The sequence below is a fragment of the Cetorhinus maximus genome, chromosome 22, assembly GCF_964194155.1.
Source record: "Cetorhinus maximus chromosome 22, sCetMax3.hap1.1, whole genome shotgun sequence".
NCBI lineage: Eukaryota > Metazoa > Chordata > Chondrichthyes > Lamniformes > Cetorhinidae > Cetorhinus > Cetorhinus maximus.
In genome coordinates this window covers 4,742,015-4,764,420 of record NC_135900.1, presented here as the reverse complement: position 1 = coordinate 4,764,420, position 22,406 = coordinate 4,742,015, and the positions used below count along the sequence as shown (strand labels likewise).

General features: G+C 45.2%; 1 protein-coding gene across 1 annotated transcript in view; it reads right to left on the bottom strand.

Annotated features, from left to right (window-relative positions):
- Window positions 1–8,796: 8,796 nt before the first annotated feature.
- slc17a8 (solute carrier family 17 member 8) overlaps window positions 8,797–22,406 on the bottom strand; it is a 67,225-nt gene continuing 53,615 nt past the window's right edge. The window contains exons 9-12 of the mRNA XM_078567670.1: window positions 22,194–22,326; window positions 16,370–16,480; window positions 11,431–11,558; window positions 8,797–10,149 (exon numbers count right to left, since the gene is read on the bottom strand). Coding sequence (XP_078423796.1) covers window positions 9,796–10,149; window positions 11,431–11,558; window positions 16,370–16,480; window positions 22,194–22,326 — 726 coding nt within the window. The 3' untranslated portion in view covers window positions 8,797–9,795. The remainder of the gene's footprint in view (window positions 10,150–11,430; window positions 11,559–16,369; window positions 16,481–22,193; window positions 22,327–22,406) is intronic.

Here is a 22,406-nt window from a genome sequence, read left to right as displayed (position 1 = left end):
CTACATCACTCGACCAGCAGCACACCCTGGCACTCAGAGTTCACAACCAAACATCAAGACACTCCCTAGACATTATGAGAGACGGTTAGACAGACTGGGCTTGTTTCCACTGGAGTTTAGAAGAGTGAGGGGTGATTTGATTGAAGTATACAAGATACTGAACGGCCTTGACAAGGTGGACGTGGAAAGGATGTTTCCTCTTGTGGGTGAGTCCAGAACTAGGGGGGCACTGTTTTAAATTTAGGAGGTCGCCCTTTTAGGACAGAGATGAGGAGAATTTTTTCTCTCTCAGAGGGTTGTGCGACTTTGGAACTCTCTGCCTCAGAAGGTGGTGGAGGTGGAATCACTGAATATTTTTAAGGCAGAGGTAGATAGATTCTTAACAAAAATAAAAATACCTGGAGTTTGTATGACTCTTCAACAGAACAGAACTGTTGAAGAGTCAGACGGAGTCTAAACGTTAACTGTGTTCCTCTCCGCAGATGCTGTCAGACCTGCTGAGTTTTTCCAGGTATTTTTATTTTTGTTTTGGATTTCTAGCATCCGCAGTTTTTTGCTTTTATATTATTGTAGATAGATTCTTGTTAGGCAAAGGAATCAAAGGTTATCCGGACTAGATAGGAATGTGGAATTAGAAATACAAGCAGATCAGCCATAATCTTATTGAATGGCAGAGCAGGCTCAAGAGACCGAATGGCCCACTCCTGCTCCTATTTTGTATGTATGTATGTTCGAATCAGAGGTAACAGATCTACCCACTGAGCCACAGATGGCACCTAACTCCAGCCAATGGAGTCATTTTGAAGTGTAGTCACCATTGTTATGTAGCCAAATCAGACATAGCAAGCTCCCACAACATTCATGTGGTAATAACAGGGTAACCTGTTCTAGTGATGCTGGATGAGGGATAAATATTGGTCCAGGACATTGGGGAGAACTCCCCTGTTCTTCTTCAAAATAGTGGCCATGGGGTCTGTTGTGTGCACCTGAGAGGGCAGACAGGGCCTTGAATTTATTGAGTGATTGCAAAATATCAAAGTTGTGTTTTGTTTGGGAAGCAGTAGACTCAGAGTGTATTGAGGTGAGACTGGACACGAGTGGGTTTAATAATGGACCTGACCTTGTATCATCACAGCAGTGAGACAAAGCAGCAAAGAGAGATAAGAAAGAACCTGCATTTCCAGAGCGCCTTTCACAGCCTCAGGACATCCCAAAGTGCTTTAGAGTCAATGGAGTACTTTGGTAGTGTAGTCACTGTTGTAGTGCAGGTAACATGCCAGCCAAATTGCGTACAGCAAGATCCCACAAACAGCAAATGAAATAAATGAGCAGGTCATCTGTTTGTGTTTGAGGGTGAGAGAACAGAGCAAGTAAAAGCACTGGAATTACTGAGGGAACTACCCAATGTTGCAAGAGGGCCGAGTGGTTTCAGAGAGAGAAAAGTGGCCAGCAAAATAAATATTTTGTCAAAATGATTTGGAAAGAAAATTGGACTGAGAGGCTGCTTAATGATTGACAGGTTGTTGCTTCAACCCTCACATTGAGCTTAAACAGTCGCTAAGAGTTGATAAAGCTGAGTTGTAGTAAATAAAACCTTTGTCACAAACTGCTGCGTCGACTTTGTTGAAGTTCTGCCAACGCAGTTGTGTGACAGCCAAGAATCGGTGACGTGAATGAAAGATCTTTAAAGTTTATCAGCTTTTCTAACATTTCATAGAGCAAAACATTTCCCAATTCTCCAAATCAGAATTTGTTTTTTTCCATACTAGCTCAGTTAAATTCCTTTATTCAGGGCTGATTTTTAATCTGGTTTTAATTCAGCTCGAGTGACATTGATAGCAATGTATAAATGGTTCCTTCAGTTAATCCCCACTCCTCTGTCGCTCAGAGGTAGGAGTGTTGTCCATTGAGCCAGGGCTGACACCTTCCATCTTTACCTACTCAGCCTTACATGTGACTCCAGTCTCCTACTTTGTGGTTGGCTGGTAATGCCCTCAAGCATGAGGGGGCATTAATGTCCATAAGACCATAAGACCATAAGACATGGGAGCAGAAATTAGGCCATTCGGCCCATCGAGTCTGCTCCGCCATTCAATCATGGCTGATAAGTTTCTCAACCCCATTCTCCTGCCTTCTCCCCGTAACCTTTGATCCCCTTACCAATCAAGAACCTATCTATCTCGGTCTTAAATACACTCAATGACCTGGCCTCCACAGCCTTCTGTGGCAATGAATTCCATAGATTCACCACTCTCTGGCTAAAGAAGTTTCTCCTCATCTCTGTTCTAAAAGGTCTTCCCTTTACTCTGAAACTGTGCCCTCGGGTCCTAGTCTCTCCTACTAATGGAAACATCTTCCCCATGTCCACTCTATCCAGGCCTTTCGTATTCTGTAAGTTTCAATCAGATCCCCCCTCATCCTTCTAAACTCCATCGAGTATAGACCCAGGGTCCTCAACGTTCCTCATATGCTAAGCCTTTCATTCCTAGGATCGTTCTTGTGAACGAGTTCCAAGGACTTGACAGTGTGTCCCCACATGCTAAGGACAAGCAAATCCTAGAGCAGATCGATAAAATCGGTGTGTGTCTGTACATTGAGATACAAACTCATGGGAACAGGGATTTCAAATACCTATATGGTTGATGAACAGGTAAGATAAGGTTGGACAGCCCTGATTGGTGTACACCAAACAGTTCAGTGTTGCACAAGCTTAATCTATTTGCATAAATTTGTGGCATGTCCCTTTAACACAATAATCCAACCATTTAATAACCCTTTATGACAATACAGAAAGAAACAATGTCCGATAAGAGGAAATTAAAACTTCAAATGTCTTTCAAACACCACAGGCTCATGCAGTGAATCACTTTAAAGATTCAGTTACCTCTGGAAATTTCAAATCTTTGAGAAGATGGCAACACAGAGAGATAGTTGAGCACAACATAAGTGCCAGGCAACGGCCATCTCCAATACGAGAGAGTGTAACCATCACCCTTGGCATCCAATGGCATTCCCATTGTTGAATCCTCCACCATCAACATCCTGGGGTGCTTCATTGACTGGAGGTGTAACTGTGCCAGCCATATAAATACTGTGGCTCCAAGAGCAGGTCAGACACTGGAAGTTCTATGGCAAGTAACTCACATCCTGACTCCCCAAAGCCTGTCCCTTATCTACAAGGCACAAGTTAGGGGTGTGATGGAATACTCTCCACTGCCTGGATAAGTGCAGCTCCAATAACACCCAAGAAGCTCAACACCATCTGGGACAAAGCAGCCTGCTCGATTGGCACCCCATCCACCACCTTAAACATTCATTCCCTCCACAATCGACGCACAGTGGCAGCAGTGTGTATGACCTACAAGATCCACTGCAGCAACTTGCCAAGCCTCCCTCAACAGCACCATCCAAGCCCGTGACCTCTACCACCAAGAAGGACAAGGACAGCAGATGCATGTCACCGCCACTTGCAAGCTCCGCTCCAAGTCACAAACAATACTGACTTGGAACCATATCACTGTTCCTGTGTCAAAACCTGGACTGCATTGGCGCACAATCTTCTCAATGGTAATATTTTTTTCCTTTATTCTTTCATGGGATGTGGGCATCACTGGCAAGGCCAGCATTTGTTACCCATCCCTAATTGACCCTTGTGGCTTTCTAGACCATTTCAGAGGGCAGTTAAGAGTCAACCATATTGCTGTGGGTCTGGAGTCACATGTAGGCCAGACCAGGTAAGGACAGCAGATTTCACAGAATCACAGTGCAGAAGAGGCCCTTCGGCCCATCGAGTCTGCATCGACATGTGAGAAACACCTGACCTACCTACCTAATCCCATTTACCAGCACTTGGCCAATAACCTTGAATGTTATGACGTGCCAAGTGCTCATCCAGGTACTTTTTAAAGGATGTGAGGCAACCCGCCTCCACCACCCTCCCAGGCAGTGCATTCCAGACTGTCACCACCCTCTGGGTAAAAAAGTTTTTCCTCACATCCCCCCTAAACCTCCTGCCCCTCACCTTGAACTTATGCCCTCTTGTGACTGACCCCTTAACTAAGGGGAACAGATGCTCCCTATCCATCCTGGCCATGCCCCTCATAATCTTGTACACCTCGATCAGGTCACCCCTCAGTCTTCTCTGCTCCAACGAAAACAACCCAAGTCTATCCAACCTCTCTTCATAACTTAAATGTTTCATCCCAGGCAACATCCTGGTGAATCTCCTCTGCACCCCCTCCAGTGCAATCACATCCTTCCTATAATGTGGCGACCAGAACTGCACACAGTACTCCAGCTGTGGCCTCACCAAGATTCTATACAACTCCAACATGACCTCCCTACTTTTGTAATCTATGCCTCGATTGATAAAGGCAAGTGTCCCATTTCCTTCCCTAAAGAACATTAATGGAACCAGATGGGTTTTTATAACAATCGATGATAGTTGCAATTACTTAGACTAGCTTTATAATCCCAGATTTATTCATCGAATTTAAATTCCACCAGCTGCTATGGTGGGATTTGAACCCACATCCCCAAAGCATTAGCCTGGGCCTCTGGATTATTAGTCCAATGCTATTACCACGACGTCACAGTCTGCCCGAGGGATGGGGCAACAAATGGTGGTCTCATCAGCAATGCCCACATCCCTTAAATGAATTTTAGAAAGATTGTTTTAATATCAACTGCAGTTAATTGGGATCCACTGCAATGAAAAACCCTTTATAGCTTTGCATTTGTTTAATCTTCTACTGTTTGGGTTGATTGGAGTCATCAAAGAAGCAGTTTCAATTTTAAATGAAGTTAGTATGGAGGTTAAAGACTTGACCTGGACTTGCTGATTGGTGTTATTCACAGCCTACATGCAGAGCCCCTAACATCTGCAAACAGCTTGCGCCCCACATTCAGAGTTTATTAGCCTCAACAATAATGAAAATTGTTCTCATTAGCTGTTGGAACGATGGACAAGAGACACGATTTTAAAGTTTTGGGGCAAGAGATACAGTGGGATGTGAGGAAGGACTGTTTTACACAGCAAGGGGTAGTGACTGGAACTTGGTGGTGGAAGAGGAAACAATCAATGATTGCAAAAGGGAATTGGATGTGGCATTTGAAGAAATAAACTAGCAGGGCTATGGGGATAGAGTGGGGAGTGCTGACCTGATTACTGTATGGAGAGCTGACATGGACTCAATGGGCCGAATGGCCTCCATCTGGGTGTAACGACTCTATGGCAATAAGTCTCAGTGACTTGAGCACAAAACCCGGGCTGACAGTCCAGTGCAGTGCTGAGGGAGTGCTGCACTGCTGGAGGCACTGTCTTTGAGGATGAAATGTTAAACCAAGACCTGTCTGCCCTTGCAAGTGGAACAGGAGAGTTCTCCCTGGTATCCTGGCCAACGTTTCTTCTTCAACCAACTTCACGAGAATACCAATTACCTGGTTGTTATCACGTTGTTGCTTCTGGAGCTTGCTGTGCACAAATTGGTTACCTCATTTCCTACATTACGACAGTGACTGCTCTTTAATCAGTACTTCATTGGGCGTACATTGCTTTTGCGATATGCTGAGGTTGTGAATGACACTGTTTAAATGCAAGTCTGATTACCAAGGCGGGCAATAACCCATTCTGAACCAGAGCCTAAGAACATAAGAAATAGAAGCAAGAGGTGAGCATTCAGTCCTTCGATAAGATCATGGCTGATCTCCGAACCAAACTCCACCTTCCTGCATTATCCCCATATTCATGACACTTGCCTTAAGAAAGAGTGTGGGGGAAAATTTAGCAAGATTGTGCTAAGTCTTTGTACGGGGAGAGTGTTGGTGTCTGTCTCCCATGAATGTAATTGAATTACCTAAACAGGAGCATCAAAGAACACACGGGCTCTAAAGCTGAAGTGACACCATTAACCATGCAACCGGAGGCCAGGTGTCATAGCAACAGACTGACCTAAATAATGAGTCGGGTACTCTGACCCTATTGAAGGAAACAGAAGCTTTCGCACTAATTAACTGGAGATAAGCAATGAAAAGAATTGCTTATCTGCTGCTTATATTACCTGAAGTGCGCCTTCAACTTCACATTGTTCCCTCTACCTCCTATTGTATTTATGTGGCGCTGCGTTTCATTTTGCACAGAATATTTCATTTTATCCTCTCTCTTGCTCTGTGTCACAGTAAATAGGAGCACCGTCCTCTCTGAGTTTGAAGCCGCTGGGATCAAGCCCCACCCCAAAGGCTAGATTCATTCCTGAGTGTGAGGGCCTATCTGTGAGAAGGGGTTGAATAGACTAGGCCTATATCCTCTGGAGTTTAGAAAAATGAAGGCTATCTCATTGAAACGTATTAAATTCTTAGAAGGTTTGACAGGGCTAATGCCAAGAGGCAGTGTGCCTTGGCTGGTGAGTCTAGAATGAGGGGCATTGTCTTAACATGAAATGAGGAGGATTTTCTTCACTCAGAAGGTTGTGAATCTTTGGAATTCCCTTTTTTTTTATTCATTCGTGGGATGTGGGTTCACTGGCTGGGCCAGCATTTATTGCCCATCCCTAATTGCCCTTGAGAAAGTGGTGATGAGCTGCCTTCTTGAACTGTTGCAGTCCATGTGGTGTAGGTACACCCACAGTGCTGTTAGGGAGGGAGTTCCAGGATTTTGACCCAGTGACAGTGAAGGAACGGTGACATATTTCCAAGTCAGGATGGTGAGTGACTTGGAGGGGAACCTCCAGGTGGTGATGTTCCCATCTATCTGCTGCCCTTGTCCTTCTAGATGGTAGTGGTCGTGGGTTTGGAAGGTGCTGTCGAAGGAGCCTTGGTGAATTCCTGCAGTGCATCTTGTAGATGGTACACACTGCTGTTACTGTGCATCAGTGGTGGAGGGAGTGAATGTTTGTGGATGGGGTGCCAATCAAGCAGGGCTGCTTTGACCTATTGAGAGGGATGTGGATTCTCATACATTCAATATCCATTCAAGACTGATCGATAGATTTTTCCTCTCCAAGGGAATCATGGGATATGAGGATAGGAAGGGAGAGAGTTGAGGTAAGAGTTCAACCATGAGCTTATTGATTGGTGGAGCAGGCTCGATGGGCTGAGTGCCTACTCCTGTTCATATGTCTTATGTTCTTCCAGCCCTATGAACCTTCAAGACATTCATGCTCCTCCAATTCTGGCCTCTCGCACATCACTGATTTTCTTTGCTTCACTATTGGCAGCTGCGCCTTCAGCCAACGAGGCTCTAGGTTCTGAAAAAACCTCCCTGAGCATCTCTGCTTCCTTTAAAACTCAAGTTAAAACCTATCTCTTTGACCAAGATTTTGGTCACCTGTGCTAGTGGCCTGAAGTTTGCCCTCGTCGGGTGGGCTCGGCAAGAGCGGGGAGGGGGGGCGGTCGGGATGCTGACCGCCGCCTGCGATTGGCCCCGCACCGCGATTTCATGGCCGGCGGGCTAATTAATGCCCACCCTGCATGGGTCGTGAGCAGGCGGCAGGGCCCAGTGCCCCCTGTGTAGGCCGGGGTGGGGGAGGAAGGAGAGCCGGGGCCTCGGGCACAGTTAAAAAAAATTAATAAATACAGTAAAAATTGAATGAAACATGTCCCCTCATGTGTCTGTGTCACATGGGATGGGACATGTTTTAATGTCAAAATAAAGGTTTCATTTAATCAGTATTAGCTTTAGGAAAACTCGTCCCGCTCGTGGATGAGGTTTCCTAAAAAATGTACAGGCCGCTTGGCCTTTTAGCCTGCCTGGACGGGCAGTGTAAACTTCAAGTTAATTAGGTCCTTAATGGCCTTACTGGGCCTTTCAGTTATCAGCGGACGCGCAGCCAACTCCGCCAAGCGCTTGCCAAACAAAATATCGCGCAAGTTGCGATGACATAGGGACACACGCCCGACATCAACACGCATCATATCACGTTCCGGCGTGTCGGGCGCGTGCCCAACACACTGAAGGTAAAATTCAGGCCAATACCCCTTCTGCCTTCAGTGTTTTGTTTTGTTCAATAACACTCCTGTGAAGTGCCGTAAGATGCTTTATTACATTAAAGGCACTATATAAATGCAGGTTGTTGTTGTCGGCACTGGATTAAACGAATCCCAATTTTGTTACAGGACCACCTGATCTCTTCTAGAGGCTTTAAGGTCCTCAGTGTAGTATCACCTGTGGAGTACAAATCAACCATCTGGAATTGAATGGTAGTGCTTCATCCATGTTTTAAAATTTACTCTTTCATGGATGTGGGCATCACTGGCAAGACCAGTATTTGCTGCCCATCCCTCATTGCCCTTGAACTGAGTGGCTTGCTAAGCTATTTCAGAGGGCACTTAAGAATCAACCACATTACTGTAGGTCTGGAGTCACATGTAGGCCAGACCAGGTAAGGACGGCAGAGAACGAGATGGAATTTTATGACAGTCGATTTTCATTTCCAGACTACTAATTGAATTCAAATTCCACCAGCTGCTGTGAACCCGTGTCCCCAGAGCATCCAGGCCCTCTAGATTACTAGTCCAGTGACCTTACCACAGCGCCTCTATTGCCGCCACCACCACCCCCATAATTTGCTTGCATATATTCATTGTCACTGGGTCAAAATCCTGGAACTGCCTCCCTAATAGCACTGTGGGTGTACCTACACCACATGGACTGCAGCGGTTCAAGAAGGCAGCTCACCACCACCTTCTCAAGGGCAGTTAGAGATGGACAATAAATGCTGCCAGAATAAAAAGAAATAGAACTGAATTACTAATACTCCCTCCTTCTCTGCCTCGTGTAATTTCAGAATTGTCCCAGTCTATGACACATTGCTCGTTTATTGTTACAATCACATCAAGATCAATAAATCCATATTTGTTCACATCAAAGTTCAATCAGTTTAACATCAATAATGGAATGCATGGGCTTCACAGACACAAGGATACTGTAAGACAATCAGAACACAAACTGTGACATGATTTAATGTGCTACCAAGTTTAACATTACAGAATTCATTCCTGCAGTGAAGTCGTGACCTGTCACCATTCTGAAGAACTCCACTTAATTGCCCCTCATTCTTAATTGTTGGTTCAAGAACAGTCAGTTTTGGGAAGAATTTTTGGTATGGGCAACATTCAGCTGTTTTATTCACCTCTCTGGATTATATCTGACAAACTTTTTAACACAATATTTTTACTGACACTTGCATGATCTTCTGCACTCAAGACTGAGGGGTGACATCATCGAGGTCTTTAAAGTCATGAAACGGTTTGATAAGTTAGACATAGAGGATATGTTCCCACTTTATGGGCAAAACCAAAACTAGGGGCCATAAATATAATGTAGACGCTCATAAATCCAGTAGGAAATTCAGGAGAAACCTTTTTATCCAGAGAGTGGTGAGAATGTGGCTGCAAGGGATGGTTGAAGCTAATAACATAGAGGCATTTCAAAGGAAGCTGGATACGCACTTGAGGGAGGAAGAATTAGAAAGATCTGTTGATTGAGTCAGATGCAATAGTGGTGGGAGGAGGTTCATGTGGCGCATAAATATCAGGACGGACCAGTTGGCCTGTTTCTGTGCTGGAAATTTTATGTAATACACCTTTCATCCAAGGCCAGTTTCTTTTAGAATATTTATAGTCACCAATAACCAATTGTACAATTTGAGGGAAGGCCATTTCTACCACTGCAATCTTAAAAAAAAAAGGCCAACAGTTTTTATGAAGTTGTTAAATATAACATTTATAAGCCAATAAAACAGATTCTGCCTTGAACCTTGATACTTAGTCACAGCATGTAGTCCAGATCACGTGATCTCATTGTGACATATCTCGATAGTCTCCATTTTCACAATGATAAGTATTCTGATCTTCTCCCAATTCTTCATGTTCTATTCCCCTTTTCTTCCTCCAGCTGTCTTTCCGGGCTCCATTGATTTGGCCTGTAGCACCATAGGACATCTTTTTCTTTGGACTGATGTAGCTCTCATCGTTAAGTTCTGTCTCCTCAGCCAGTTCATCCTGGCTAATGATGCCACACTTATCTTCGCTTGTGTTCTCGGGGTCAGCCCAGTCCTGTTTCTCACCTGAAGCAAAGATTCCGTAGAATATGACTCCGCTGTAATGGACCACCGAGGCGATCACAAACACATTCTGCCACTCTTCACGTGTCTGAAGGCGATTAATTAAAAACACGTCAGAAAAACATGATGGCTTTCAATGAATTGTCAAAGAAAGAAGAAGCTTTCTCAACCTCCCAAATGTTTAAAGCCAGTAGATATTTTTTCAAAGTGTAGTCACTATTGTAATGCAGGGAAAGAAGCAGCCAGTTTGAACACAGCAAGCTCCTACAAACAACAATAAAATAAATCATCTGTTTACAGTTGTTATTTGAGGGTTAATAATTGGCCAGGGCACCAGGGAGAACACTCTCGCTCTTCTTTGATCTTTACATCCAGCAGAGAGTGAAGATGGGGGTCCTTGGATTATTATTTCATTGAGAGACTCAGCTCCACTGACAGTGCAGCACTCCTTCTGCGCTGCATTGGGAGTGTCAACCTAGATTTTGGCTCAAAACTCTAGAGCAGTTCTTGAACCCATAAACTTCTGACATAGAGGTGAGAGTGCTACTAACTGAGCCAAGGCTGACACATTAAGGCCATGTGGATGCATGAAACAGAAAAGGATACTATGGCCCACGCCAGTTTGGATCAACTGTTCATTTCATATTTTTAAATTAAGATGAAGATAACACATCAATAACATAAAATGCAATGAAACCAATATGTAGCTGCCATGTTGTCACCTGCAACCTCCACCATATATAAACTTTGAGATGTCCGACACTTCAGCCCCTTTAACCAAGCAGTAACAGGATAGGCAGCGGCTTTCAACTCCACACACTGGCCGATTGAGTTCATAGAATAATAGGAGGCCATTCAGGCCATCATGTCTGTGCCAGCTCTTTGAAAGAGCTATCTAGAGCACTCCCCTCCTCTTTCCCCAAAGCCCAACAGATTTGACCTTTTCAGGCACGTATCCAATTCCCTTTTGAAAGTAACTATCGAATCTGCTTCCACCGCCCTTTCAGACAGTGCGTTCCAGAGTGTAACTCACAGATAAAACAGTTTTTCCTCATTTCCCTTCTGGTTACTAACCAGTGGGAATAGTTTCTCCCTATCTACTCTATCAAAATCTATCATAATGTTGAACACCTGTATTAAATCTCCCCTTAACCGTTTCAATATGAAGGAGAACAACCCCAGTTTCTCCACTCTCTCCATGTAACTGAAGTCTCTCATTCCTGCTACCACTCTTAGAAATCTCCTCCAGACTCTCTCCGAGGCCTTTGCTATTCTCCCTAAAATTTGGTGCCTAGGTTGCAACACGACACTCCAGCTGAGAAACTGCAGAACATTGTCATCTAAAAACAGGCTGGGTGCTTGGTTATACCTTGTGTATCGTCATTGCTCCAACGATTAATGGACAAATCATTCCCGACAGCGTTCCCACGCCGTTGGATATCCCCATCAGAATGCTGGCATAGCGAGGGGCAATGTCCAAGTGATTTACATTAAACCCTGAATTCAACAACAATAGGACATAATCTTAATCAGATGTGAATGGACTGCAGAGACATTTCATTGTCATAGATAACACAGCAGGCGCACTCTGTGGTGCAGCGGGTAGTGTCCCTGCCTCTAAGCCAGTAGCTCTGGGTTCAAGTCCCAGTCCACGAATTTGATGGCCAAGGAAAGCGTGTTCATAATATGGCCAAACCGGTTGATTATCAACTTATAGATCCTTCCAACACCTGCCAATGGTGGAAAAGGGTCCTGGTCAGCCATGTGATGGAAAGGACATTGGAACTTCTATCCATAGCTCCAGACTACAAGCTGTATGTAAAAGTGCATGTTACCACAGAAACTCAGACTCCTCAGAGGGCCAATTGGCTGGATAGCTGATGTGAATCAGATTGGTGCCAACAGCAAAGATTTTTAAAACCCTTTCAGGCTGGGGGGGATTCGGGACCTGCCTCCTTGCCTTACCCGTGGTGGAGGTCATGGTGCTGTGGGTCGGGACCTGGCTTTGGGCAGGGAACTGAAGAAGAAAGGGCTTCCTTTTGTTTCTAAGGATACTTGAAAACACGTGACAATAGTTTAAGGCTCTGAAGATCCATCACTTATGAGCCTTTTTGGTGGTGACTAGTAGAAATTTCGCCCTGGAACCGAGCCTGCAATAACATTAACTCACATCCATTTAGCATCATTAATGTAGTAAAATGTCCCAAGGTGCTTCACAGGAGTGTGACCAAATAAAATTTGTCAATGATCCATGTAAAGGTGTGATTCAGACAGGAGACCAAAAAGCTTTGGGCCAAGAGGTGGGTTTTTAAGGAGCGTCTTAAAGGAGGGGAGAGAGAGAGAGATGGAAAAGTTTAGGGAAGGAATTCCAGAGCTTAGGACCTAGGCAGCTTGGATGAGATGCTGTCACCTTGTTAGGCTGATTTCTGGGCTGAGTTGCCGGTGTTGCCAATATCTCCGCCTGGCCCTTTGAGAACAAAATGGAGAGATTCAGCACTCCTAGCCAAGGGTGGAACTTGTAAGGAGCTCTCAGCTGTGCAACCCATAATTTTCTATCAGTCATGGATGGGAGGTGGGGGCGGTAGAGGGGGTGCAGCTCCACCTGGGAGGCCACGGCCGCAGAGTGACCTGTGCCGTTCTTGGCCAACATCCTGGTCCCAGATTCCTCTCACTTGCATTGTAAAGCAGGTCCTGTGTTCTGGTGAGCAGGATGTCCTCAATTCCACATGCCCAGCAAAGATGCTACAAAATGCAATCCGTACTATTCTTATTCACCCCCCACCACCTGCCCCCCCTCCCCCCCACCGCCGCACCCCCCAACCACCCCCCCCCCCCACCCCCCCATCCCCACCCCCACGCCCCACCCCTCATGCCTGTTATTTCCTGCACCTCATTTGGTGCCTAAAGTCAGAAAATGATGCAGCCCAGAAGGAGGCCATTCAGCCGGTCGTGCCTGTGCTGGCCCTTTGAAAGAACTATCTAATTAGTCCCACCGCCCGTACCCTTTCCCCATAGCCCTGAAAACTGAATCCTTTCAAGTATTTTTGAAAATTACTATTGAATCAGCTGCCACTGCCCTTTCAGGCAGAACGTTCTAGATCACAACAATTTGTTGCTTAAAAAAAATTCTCAATATCAAGACTAGTTCTTCAATCCTGCACGGCTCTCTGGTAGAGAGTTGCAATCGCGCAGAGTACAGGCAGGAGCAATCTGGCTGCAGTGCCTGACTTGTCTCCATCACCGACTCATATTCATCTTTCATTCGAACAGGGGCTTTCCTGCTGGGAGCCTTAAAATTGCTTTGGTTCATGTACAATTGAGGGGGTGTCACGGCCTCAGTTATAATGCACATGTGTTAGCTTCTGCTACTGTCCCAACTGTATGACGAGAGAAACCATTTGGTTCATGAATCATCCAGCGCAAAGACACACAAGTGGTGCATGTGTCGGCTCTTTCAGAGATCAATCCAATTAGTTCCATTCCCCGCTCCACTTTGGCCCCTTGGCCTTGCTGTCTCTTTTCTTTTTCAAGTCTATGACCCATTCACCTTTAAAAGTCATGACTGAACCTGCTTCATCCGCCCTGTCAGGCAGCACATTGCAGGGGAAAGACCCTGAACCATACCGCGCTGATTTCTAGAAATGACATTACATTTGAGAGCTCAGCAAAGCAGCAACCAGCTGAGGCAGTAAAAGAAAAGTGGTGTCACTGCAGGAGTCTCATGTGTTCGTTCCAGGGTAAGGAGTAGAGTAGGTGGTTGTCACAGTATTTGTGGAGCTACCTCCATAAAGGGGAGATAGCGGCATAGCGGGAATGTCACTTGGTAATCAAGATGCTCAGGCTAATACCCTGGGGACATGGGTTCAAATCCCACCATGTAGCAGCTGGTGGAATTTAAATTTGATTAATTAATAAAAAATCCAGAATTTAAAGCTAGTCTCAGTAATAGTGACTATGAGCCTATCATTGATTGTTGTAAAAACCCATCTGGTTCATCAATGCCCTTAGGAAGGATATCTGCCAAATCTGGCTAGTATATGACTCCAGACCTACAGCAATGTGGTTGACTCTTAATTGCCCTCTGAAATGGCCCAGCAATCCACTCAGAATCACAGAATTCAGCCCTTTGAGTCTGCACCGACACGTGAGTAACACCTGACCTACCTACCTAATCCCATTTACCAGCACTTGGCCCATAGCCTTGAATTTTATGACATGCCAAGTGCTCATCCAGGTACTTTTTAAAGGATGTGAGGCAACCCGCCTCCACCACCCTCCCAGACAGCGCATTCCAGACCGTCACCACCCCCTGGGTAAAAAAGTTTGTCCTCGCATCCCCCCTAAACCTCCTGCCCCTCACCTTGAATTTATGCCCCCTTGTGACTGACCCTTCAACTAAGGGGAATAGCTGCTCCCTATCCACCCTGTCCATGCCCCTCATAATCTTGTACACCTCGATCAGGTCGCCCCTCAGTCTTCTCTGCTCCAACGAAAACAACCCAAGTCTATCCAACCTCTCTTCATAAATTAAATGTTTCATCCCAGGCAACATCCTGGTGAATCTCCTCTGCACCCCCTCCAGTGTAATCACATCCTTCCTATAATGTGGCGACCAGAACTGCACACAGTACTTCAGCTGTGGCCTCACCAAGGTTCAATACAACTCCAACATGACCTCCCTACTTTTGTAATCTATGCCTCGGTTGATAAAGGCAAGTGTCCCATATGCCTTTTTCACCATCCCACTAACCTGCCCCTCCCTCTGCCTTCAGAGATCTATGGACACACATGCCAAGGTCCCTTTGTTCATCAGAACTTCCTAGTGCCATGCCATTCATTGAATACTTCCATGTCAAGTTATTCCTTCCAAAGTGTATCACCTCACACTTTTCAGGGTTAAATTCCATCTGCCACTTATCTGCCCATTTGACCATCCCGTCTATATCTTCCTGTAGTCCAAGACACTCAACCTCACTGTTAACCACCCGACCAATCTTTGTGTCATCCACAAACTTACTAATCCTACCCCCCACGTAGCCATCTATGTCATTTATATAAATGACAAATAATAGGGGACTGAGCACAAATCCCTATGGTATGCCACTGGACACTGGCTTCCAGTCACTAAAGCAGCCTTCAGTCATCACCCTCTGCTTCCTACAACTAAGCCAATTTTGAATCCACCTGATCAAATTACCCTGTATCCCATGTGCCTTTGCCTTCTTTAAAAGTCTCCCATGTGGGACCTTGTCAAAGGATTTCCTGAAATCTATATAAACTACATCAACTGCACTACCCTCATCTACACGCCTGGTCACCTCAAAAAATTCAATCAAATTTGTTAGGCATGATTTCCCTCTGACAAAGCCATGCTGACTATCCCTGATCAAACCTTGCCTCTCCAAGTGGAGATAGATACTCTCCTTCAGAAATTTCTCCAATAGTTTCCCTACCACTGACGTGAGACTCACTGGTCTGTAGTTCCCTGGCTTATCTCTACTACCCTTCTTAAATAGCGGAACCATATTAGCTGTTCTCCAGTCCTCTGACACCTCCCCCGTGACCAGAGAAGAATTAAAAATTCGGGTCAGAGCCCCTTTGATCTCCTCCCTTGCCTCCCTCAGCAGTCTGGGACACAAATCATCTGGATCTGGAGATTTGTCCACTTTTAAACCTGCAACACATCCAATACCTTGTCACTCCCCATATCAATTTGCTTAAGAATCTCGCAGTCTCTCTCCCCGAGTTCGATACTTTCGTCCTCAATCTCTTGGGTGAAGACGCATGTGAAGTATTCATTCAACACTCTAGCGATGTCCTCTGGCTCCACCCATAGATTGCCCCCTTGGTCCCTTATGGGCCCTACCCTTTTCCTGGTTATCCTCTTCCCATTGATATACTTATTGAATATCTTGGGATTTTCCCTACTTTTATCAGCCAGAGCTTTCTCATATCCCCTCTTTTCTCAGTTCAAGGGCAATTAGGGATGGGCAGTAAATGATGGCCTTGCCATTGGTGCCCACATCCCATGATAAGAATAAAATAAAACCTTGCTCTTTATCTTACAGAACCAAGGTGCGTGAGTCAAATTAAGATACAGATCACCATTTAACTGGATGTAGAAGTAGGTTCAAAGGGCTGAATAGCCCCCTCCTGTTCCAAAGTTCCTAAACTAACCCTACTTTCCAAGCATCAATCGATGTCAAAGCAACCGGCCCATAAAGAGAATATAACGGAGAAGTACTCATGAACAATAAGAAACAAATAACTCGATTGGATGCAGATGATTAGAATAGAAGATGACCTACCAGAAATCGCAAATCCACTAAATCCAACAGCAAGGACCAAAAAAGAGATTGCAACACCTCTGGTGTGGGAGTAGCCAACAATTAGCAACAGGGTAGCCTCCATGCCGAAGCCTTTGGAAAATAAAGTTTTATATTATTCGCTGGAATCATCATTTCAACCTATATCCAAAACTCTGCTTTGCATATCCAAGACCCATTCACCAATCACTCCTGAGCTTGTGATCTTTGGTTCCCTGTTCAGCACTGCCTCAGTTTAAAAACACTCATCCTTGTTTTCAAACCCCTTCATGGTCTTTCCCCTCCCCATCTTTGTGATCTCTTCCAGCCCAACAACCCTCCAGGATCTCCGCACTCCTCAAACTCTGGTCTCTTGCACACTTCAATTTTAATTGGTCCACCATTGGTGGCCATGCCTTCAGTTTCCCCACCACCTTCTCAAGGGCAATAAATGCTGACCTAGCCAGAGACGCCCACATCCAATGAATAATAAAACAACAGATTGCCTGGCTAGGTTTTTGAGGGTGGGACTTGCTCCCACTGAGGAGCAGAAGTCTAACCTGAGCCTGTTTAGCCCGTCCCCAGTGTGTTATTTTGCTGCAGGACAGGCTTTTTAATAGTTGGTCCATTTGAGATTGACTTTCCTTCTGGTGGGTGGGGGGACACCTCCATGTAACCCAGCCCCTGACCTATGCTCCTGTGAAACAGATTTTACTATGTTAAATGATAAATGTAAGTTGTTATTGTAAACTGTCATTAGTGTCAAACGAATAATTACGGTCACATTAACCCCCTTTTGCCAACAGTCGTGAGATTATTGACTCCTCCTCACATGTAACAATGGGTGAAGGTTATAAACTCTGGCGTTGCGCTTTGAGCGGGTGCTGGCATAATGTGTGTGTGCCCATATCGCTGGGCCAGAGAGCAGATGGACGTAGCTTTCCCTGAAAGCGTTCACCATTCATCTCCTCTCCGGGGCCCATCCTGCCAATCTTTGCAGGAGAGACTCGAAGATAAGGATGGGGAAATGATACCTGGCACCAGTGGGAGGTATCAAATTAGGCTGATTGTCTGATCAGAAAAAGCATCGTGGCAAAGCTTGATGCTAACTTTGTCCAACACTTTCACTGGGCACCTTACACTTTAGGCAGAGGAGGGAAGGTTGCAAAGGAACTTAATTAGAATACAAGCATACGAACATACGAAATAGGAACAGGAGTAGACCATTCGGCCCCTCGAGCCTGCTCTGCCATTCAATAAGATCATGGCTGATCTGTTTGTGTTTCAACTTCCACATTCCCATCTACCCCCGGTAACCTTTGATTCCCTTACCTAACAAGAATCCACCTCTGCTTTAAGAATATTCAATGTCTCCACCTCCACCACCTTTTGAGGCAGAGAATTCCAAAGTCACACAACCCTCTGAGAGAAAAAAATTCTCCTCATCTCTGACCTAAAAGGGCAACTCCTAATTTGAAAACAGTGCCCCCTAGTTCTGGACTCACCCACAAGAGGAAACATCCTTTCCACATCCACCCTGTCAATACCAATCAAGATCTTATGTACTTCAATCAAGTCACCCCTCACTCATCTAAACTCCAGTGAAAACAAACCTAGTCTGTCTAACCTTTCCTCATAAGACAACCCACTCATCCCAGGTGTCAATCTAGTAAACCTCCTCTGAACCACCTCCAACACATTTACATCCTTCCTTAAATAAGGAGACCAAAACTAAGTATTCGGGATGTGGTCTCACCAATGCCCTGTATAACTGAAGCATAACATCCTTACTTTTATGTTCAGTTCCTCTCATAGTAAAGGATAGCATTCCATTAGCCTTAATTACTTGCTGTACCTGCATAATAGCTTTTTGTGACTCATGCACGAGAACACCTAGATCCCTCTGCATCTCCGAATTCTGCAGTTGTTCTCCATTTAAGTATTAACCTACTTTTTTAATCTCCCTGCCAAAGTGAACAACTTCACATTTTCTGACATTAAACTCCATCTGCCAGATTTTTCCCCCTCACTCAACCTGTTTATATCCATCTGTAACCTCCTTAGGTCCACTTCACAACATACTTTCCTACCTATTTTTGTGTCATCTTCAAATCTAGCTACCATTCCTTCGCTCCCCTCATCTAAATCATCGATATAAATAGTAAAAAGTTGAGACTCCAACACAGACCCCTGCAGAACTCCTCTCGACACATCCTGCCAATCAGAAAAGAATGGCGCTGGGGTTGCGGGACTTCAGTTATGTGGAGACTGGAGAAGCTGAAATTATTCTCCTTAGAGCAGCGGTTACTGAGAGATTTAATAAAGGTTTTAAACATTACGAAAAGTTTTGATAGAACAAGTCTGGAGAAACATTTTCCATCAACAGAGCCATCAGTAACCAACAGACACAGTTTTTAAGATAATTGGAAAAGGAACCAGAGACAAGATGAGAAGAATTTTTTTTACACAGCGAGTTGTTTTGATCTGGAATGGAAGCAGATTCAATACAACATTTCAGAAAGGAATTGGATAAATATTTGCAGGGGAAAAAGCAAGGGAATGGGGCTAATTGGATCACTTTTTCAAAGAGCTGGTACAGGGCTGGATGGGCCGAATGGCCTCCTCCCATTCTGTAAGATTCTATGATCCTGCATTATTTGACAAAGGTGAAAGTAGGATGACGTGAATGCACAAAGTTGTAAAGGTCAGTTCTCTCAGCATCAAATTGTCAGCGGTTGTCATGGAGAACACTGGCACAGTCATTGTCTTGTCAAAAGACTCTAGACATTTCATTGTGGCTCAGAAATACTTAGCAGGCCATTGCTGAGGGTAGCTCAGAGACCTGAATGTCAGAGGCAGAATTTTACAAAGCTTGACTCCCAGTGCAGAGGCTGACTGAGGAGGAGCACGGTTTGGAGAATTTGGGGCAGGTCAGTCAAGCTTACAGGTTGGAGAGGAAGAAACTCTCCTCCTGGCCAAATGCCTGTCATATGATTCTGCGGACTCAGTAGAATAGACAGGTAGAGAAAATGTTTCCACCGCTGGTGTCCAAAACTCAGGGCCAAAAATACAAGGTAGTCACTAATAAATCCAATAGGGAATTCAGGAGAAATGCCTTTACCCAAAGAGTGGTGAGAATGTGGCACTCACTACCACAAAGGCTTATCTCATGAAGTAAGGTTAGACAGGTTGGGCCTTTACCCATTGGAGTTTAGAAAAATGAGAGATGATACTATTGAAACATATAAGATCTTGAGGGGACTTGATAGGGTGGATACTGGGAGGATGTTTCCAATTGATGACTAGAACTAGGGGACGCAGTTTAAAAATAAGAGGTCCCTCTTTAAAGATAGAGATGAAGAGATTTATTTTTCTCTCAGAGGGTCGTTAGTATGTGGAATTCTCTTCCCCAGAAAGTAGTCGAGGCTGGGTCACTGAATTTATTTAAGGCTGAGTTGAATGGATTTTTGATCGACAAGGGAGTCAAGGGTTATGGGGAGCAGACAGGAAAGTGGCATTAAGACCACAATCAGAACAGCCATTCAAGTGACAGATCAGGCTCGAAGGACTGAATGGCCCACTCCTGCTCCTAAGTCTTATGTTCCTATAAGGAGTGATTGAGGCAAATAGTATGCTTTTCAGGGGAAGTTGGATAAACAGCCCAGGGAGGAAGGAACAGAAAGATGCGTTGCTAGGGCAAGATGATGAAGGGTGGGAGGAGGTTTGTGTGGAGCATAGATACCAGCATTGGCCAGTTGGGCTGAATAGCCTGGTTCTGTGCTGTAAGTACAAAATAATTCGAATTTAATTCCATCTCCTTCGCCAACTCGCTGGTTGGGAACAGAGGGGTGAAAACCCACTCACTGATTCATGGTCGCTCTGCTCCCTCTACCTTGTCAGCTGTTCACCAGTTTATCTTTGCTGCCTTTTCAATGTTCCACTGCAGGCCAATGGATGTAAACCCTGGTCGGAGGCGGGCGGGGTGGGGGGGTGGTGCTGGAGGGGGGCGGTGGGGTGGTGGCGGAGGTTGGTTGGGGACCAGCTGGCGTCAAACCCACCAAAGAAACATGGGTTGGGGGAAGCACCAGTGTAACCAGAAGCCTGGCTAATCTATATTGTTGGTGATGCACAGGAGAATCAAGCAGCCTCCCTGCTTGGGACTGCAGAAGAAATCCTCGGAGCCTCCCCTGTCCCTACTTCCCCACTGACCCCTTGCCCAGCCCTGGTATCTGTTTATGAACCCTCTCCGCCTGCACTAACTATAGACCAAGCAGAGCTGACTCCCGTTTCTGATGCAATTCCCACTCTCACCCCATTTCTCCACTTCTGTCCCAATTCCCACTCTCACCCCCAATCCCCTACTTTCTGCGTATATTCCCATTATCATCCCGATTCCCCCACCACCAATACCCCCTCCTCCCACCAGACAGTCCCCAACCTCCTGTGCCAATTTCTGCTCCTGCCCCCACCCCACTTGCCAATCCTGGGCTTGGTTTTGGGTGGAATCAGAGCTGAACACATTTAAGCAAGGCCCATACAGTGTTATAATCACTGGGCTATGCTTCCTTCATAACTTGTGTGTGTCACCCTTCTTCAAATCACTCTCACCTCTCCCCTTCCCCCCCACTGACCCCCACCCTCACCCAAACACACACTAATCCTGTCCCCAAATGAATATAGACCTCTGTGCTTCACTGACATCAATGGGAAGCTCGTTACACAAACACAACTTGTGATTTAAATATTCAATCCTTCTCTTTCCACCCCCTGACACTAAATCCACCCAACAACCCCCCCCACACCCATATCAACCCCCTCCCCCCTGCCCCCACCCCCGCAGGTTGTTTCTCCAACAATTTGTCCCATCTCCATTCCCCTTCAATCCTGGAGAATTAGCAAACCCAATCCATTCTAACCTTGGATGCTGATCACTTCTACCTTAACCACTAACCCTGGGATTGAATCCCACAGCCTTAACAACTCACTGTGTGAAAGATTTCTCCTGCTCTCTGTTTCACATCTCTGGCATTTAACCTTGTATCTCCAACCCCTCGTTCTTGATACCTCACCTACTGAAAATATCCTTTGATAACCTTAAGCACTTCTACCAAATGATTCAATAATCTCCTCTCATCTAACAAAAGCAAGCCCTCAATTTTTCAAGGCTCTCTCTCTCGCTGGTCTTCATTCCAACCAGGCAGTATCCGAGTGAAATAAAAACAGAAAACGCTGGGAATACTCAGCAGGTCTGGCAGCGTCTGTGAAGAGAGAAACAGAGTTCATGTTTCAGGTCTTTGGTCTTCCATCAGAACAGCATCCTAGTGAATCTGTGCCATTCCCTGTTTCGTCTTGTGTTCGGGGTCAGGATGGGGTTTCTTTAGGGTTTGCTGGTTACCCTAAGAATGCTACCATAGACGGTATTTGTAAAAAGACATTCTTGTTTATTTACAGATCTATATACATCTCAGTACTCCACACCAGCTTCTTCTCTACATCTGCTTCCCACCAAATCAGTCTATTAGTCATGTGACATTGCATCATAGTTACATCAGTATCAGGTGCTCTTGATGTTAGCCTTTTACACCCTACAGCCTCAATGCCCTTTCTCGAGGTGCACACATACCTCGAACTGAGGCCTATGAATGTTTCTGAATGTGATATTCTATATATCTCTTATGAGAGACCTAAAATGCTGTTAGTTCCATATTTTTTAAGCAGCTATTACAGCCTCATCATTGAAAACACACATTGAACAAACACAACCTTGAGCAAGCAATTGGCTGGCAGCCTGTAAAAGCACAGGCTATGAATTTGATAATCAAGTTACCTCCGCAATTCATGATTTTCCGGACAGCTGTTGTGGATAGAATATTTCTGCTCCTCAGGAAATCGGCTATCTGTCCTCCAATTGGCACAACAATGGTCATCACCATGTGAGGCACAGCCGACAGTATACCCACCTGCCAGGAAGAGAACATATATATTGAATGAAACTGGTGAGGTTAGTAAGAGTAAATGTAACACCAGCTCTTGTTACTTA